The sequence below is a fragment of the Lipotes vexillifer genome, unplaced genomic scaffold (genome assembly GCF_000442215.2).
Source record: "Lipotes vexillifer unplaced genomic scaffold, Lipotes_vexillifer_v1.1 scaffold182, whole genome shotgun sequence".
In the NCBI taxonomy this organism is placed as follows: Eukaryota; Metazoa; Chordata; class Mammalia; order Artiodactyla; family Lipotidae; genus Lipotes; species Lipotes vexillifer.
In genome coordinates, this window is record NW_006798798.1 from 3,416,778 (window position 1) to 3,417,536 (window position 759).

Genomic DNA, 759 nt, shown 5'->3' on the forward strand with positions numbered 1-759 from the left:
CGCAGTCAGATCTTTGCCCGGCTGGCGGCCGCGCGCGCAGAGCACAGATTTGCAGCGGGAGGTGGAACCGAAGTCCGGAAGGCTCCGCGAAGCTGTTCTTCCCCTCAAGCCGCGGCCAGCCATCGCGGAATCGGGCCTCTCCCCGCACCCTGGCTGGGGCGCGCGGCGCGGCTCCGGGCTGGATTGGTGATGCCTGGGAGCTGCGGGCGCCTGCGCAGTGGGGAGGGTGGCGCGCGCGCTGAGGGGCTGCTAGCGGTCTCTGGAGTGGGCTGGAGCGTGGCCGCGGCCGCTCGCTGCAGACGGCCGCACCATGGCGGAGGAGGAGCTCGAGGCGCTGAGGAAGCACAGGCTGGCCGAGCTGCAGGCCAAGCACGGGGTGAGCGCGCCCACCCTTCCGCCAGGCCCGCCCCCTGAGGGGCGCCGCCTTCACCCAAGGTGGAAGGCGCGGCCCCGGGCGGAGGCTCCAGGCCCCGACGCCCCAGCTCTCCCCGCGACCGAGGACCCAGTCTCCGCCGCCGGCGGCCTCCTGGTCGCTTCTGAGCAGGCTCTGCCCCTCTCCCTGCCGCGCGGGGTCTCGGGCGGCCAGCGGACCATGTGCTGCCCTGGGCGGGTCGGGCGCGGGCCTCTCCCGGGCAGGGGCTGGTTCTCGTCCGGGCAGGCATTGGTCCCAAACAGAATTCTCAGCTCCTCGGGTCTCTCGATGCCTTTAGCTCGTGGATCTAGCCTGCTTCGACTAGCATTTCTGCCGAATGTTTTCTA

The 759-nt window shown here is 71.7% G+C and overlaps 1 protein-coding gene across 1 annotated transcript in view; it reads left to right on the plus strand.

Moving 5' to 3' along the window:
- Positions 1-277: 277 nt before the first annotated feature.
- PDCD5 (programmed cell death 5) overlaps positions 278-759 on the plus strand; it is a 6,785-nt gene continuing 6,303 nt past the window's right edge. The window contains exon 1 of the mRNA XM_007470936.1: positions 278-376. Within this exon, the coding sequence (XP_007470998.1) occupies positions 311-376 (66 nt within the window). The 5' untranslated portion in view covers positions 278-310. The remainder of the gene's footprint in view (positions 377-759) is intronic.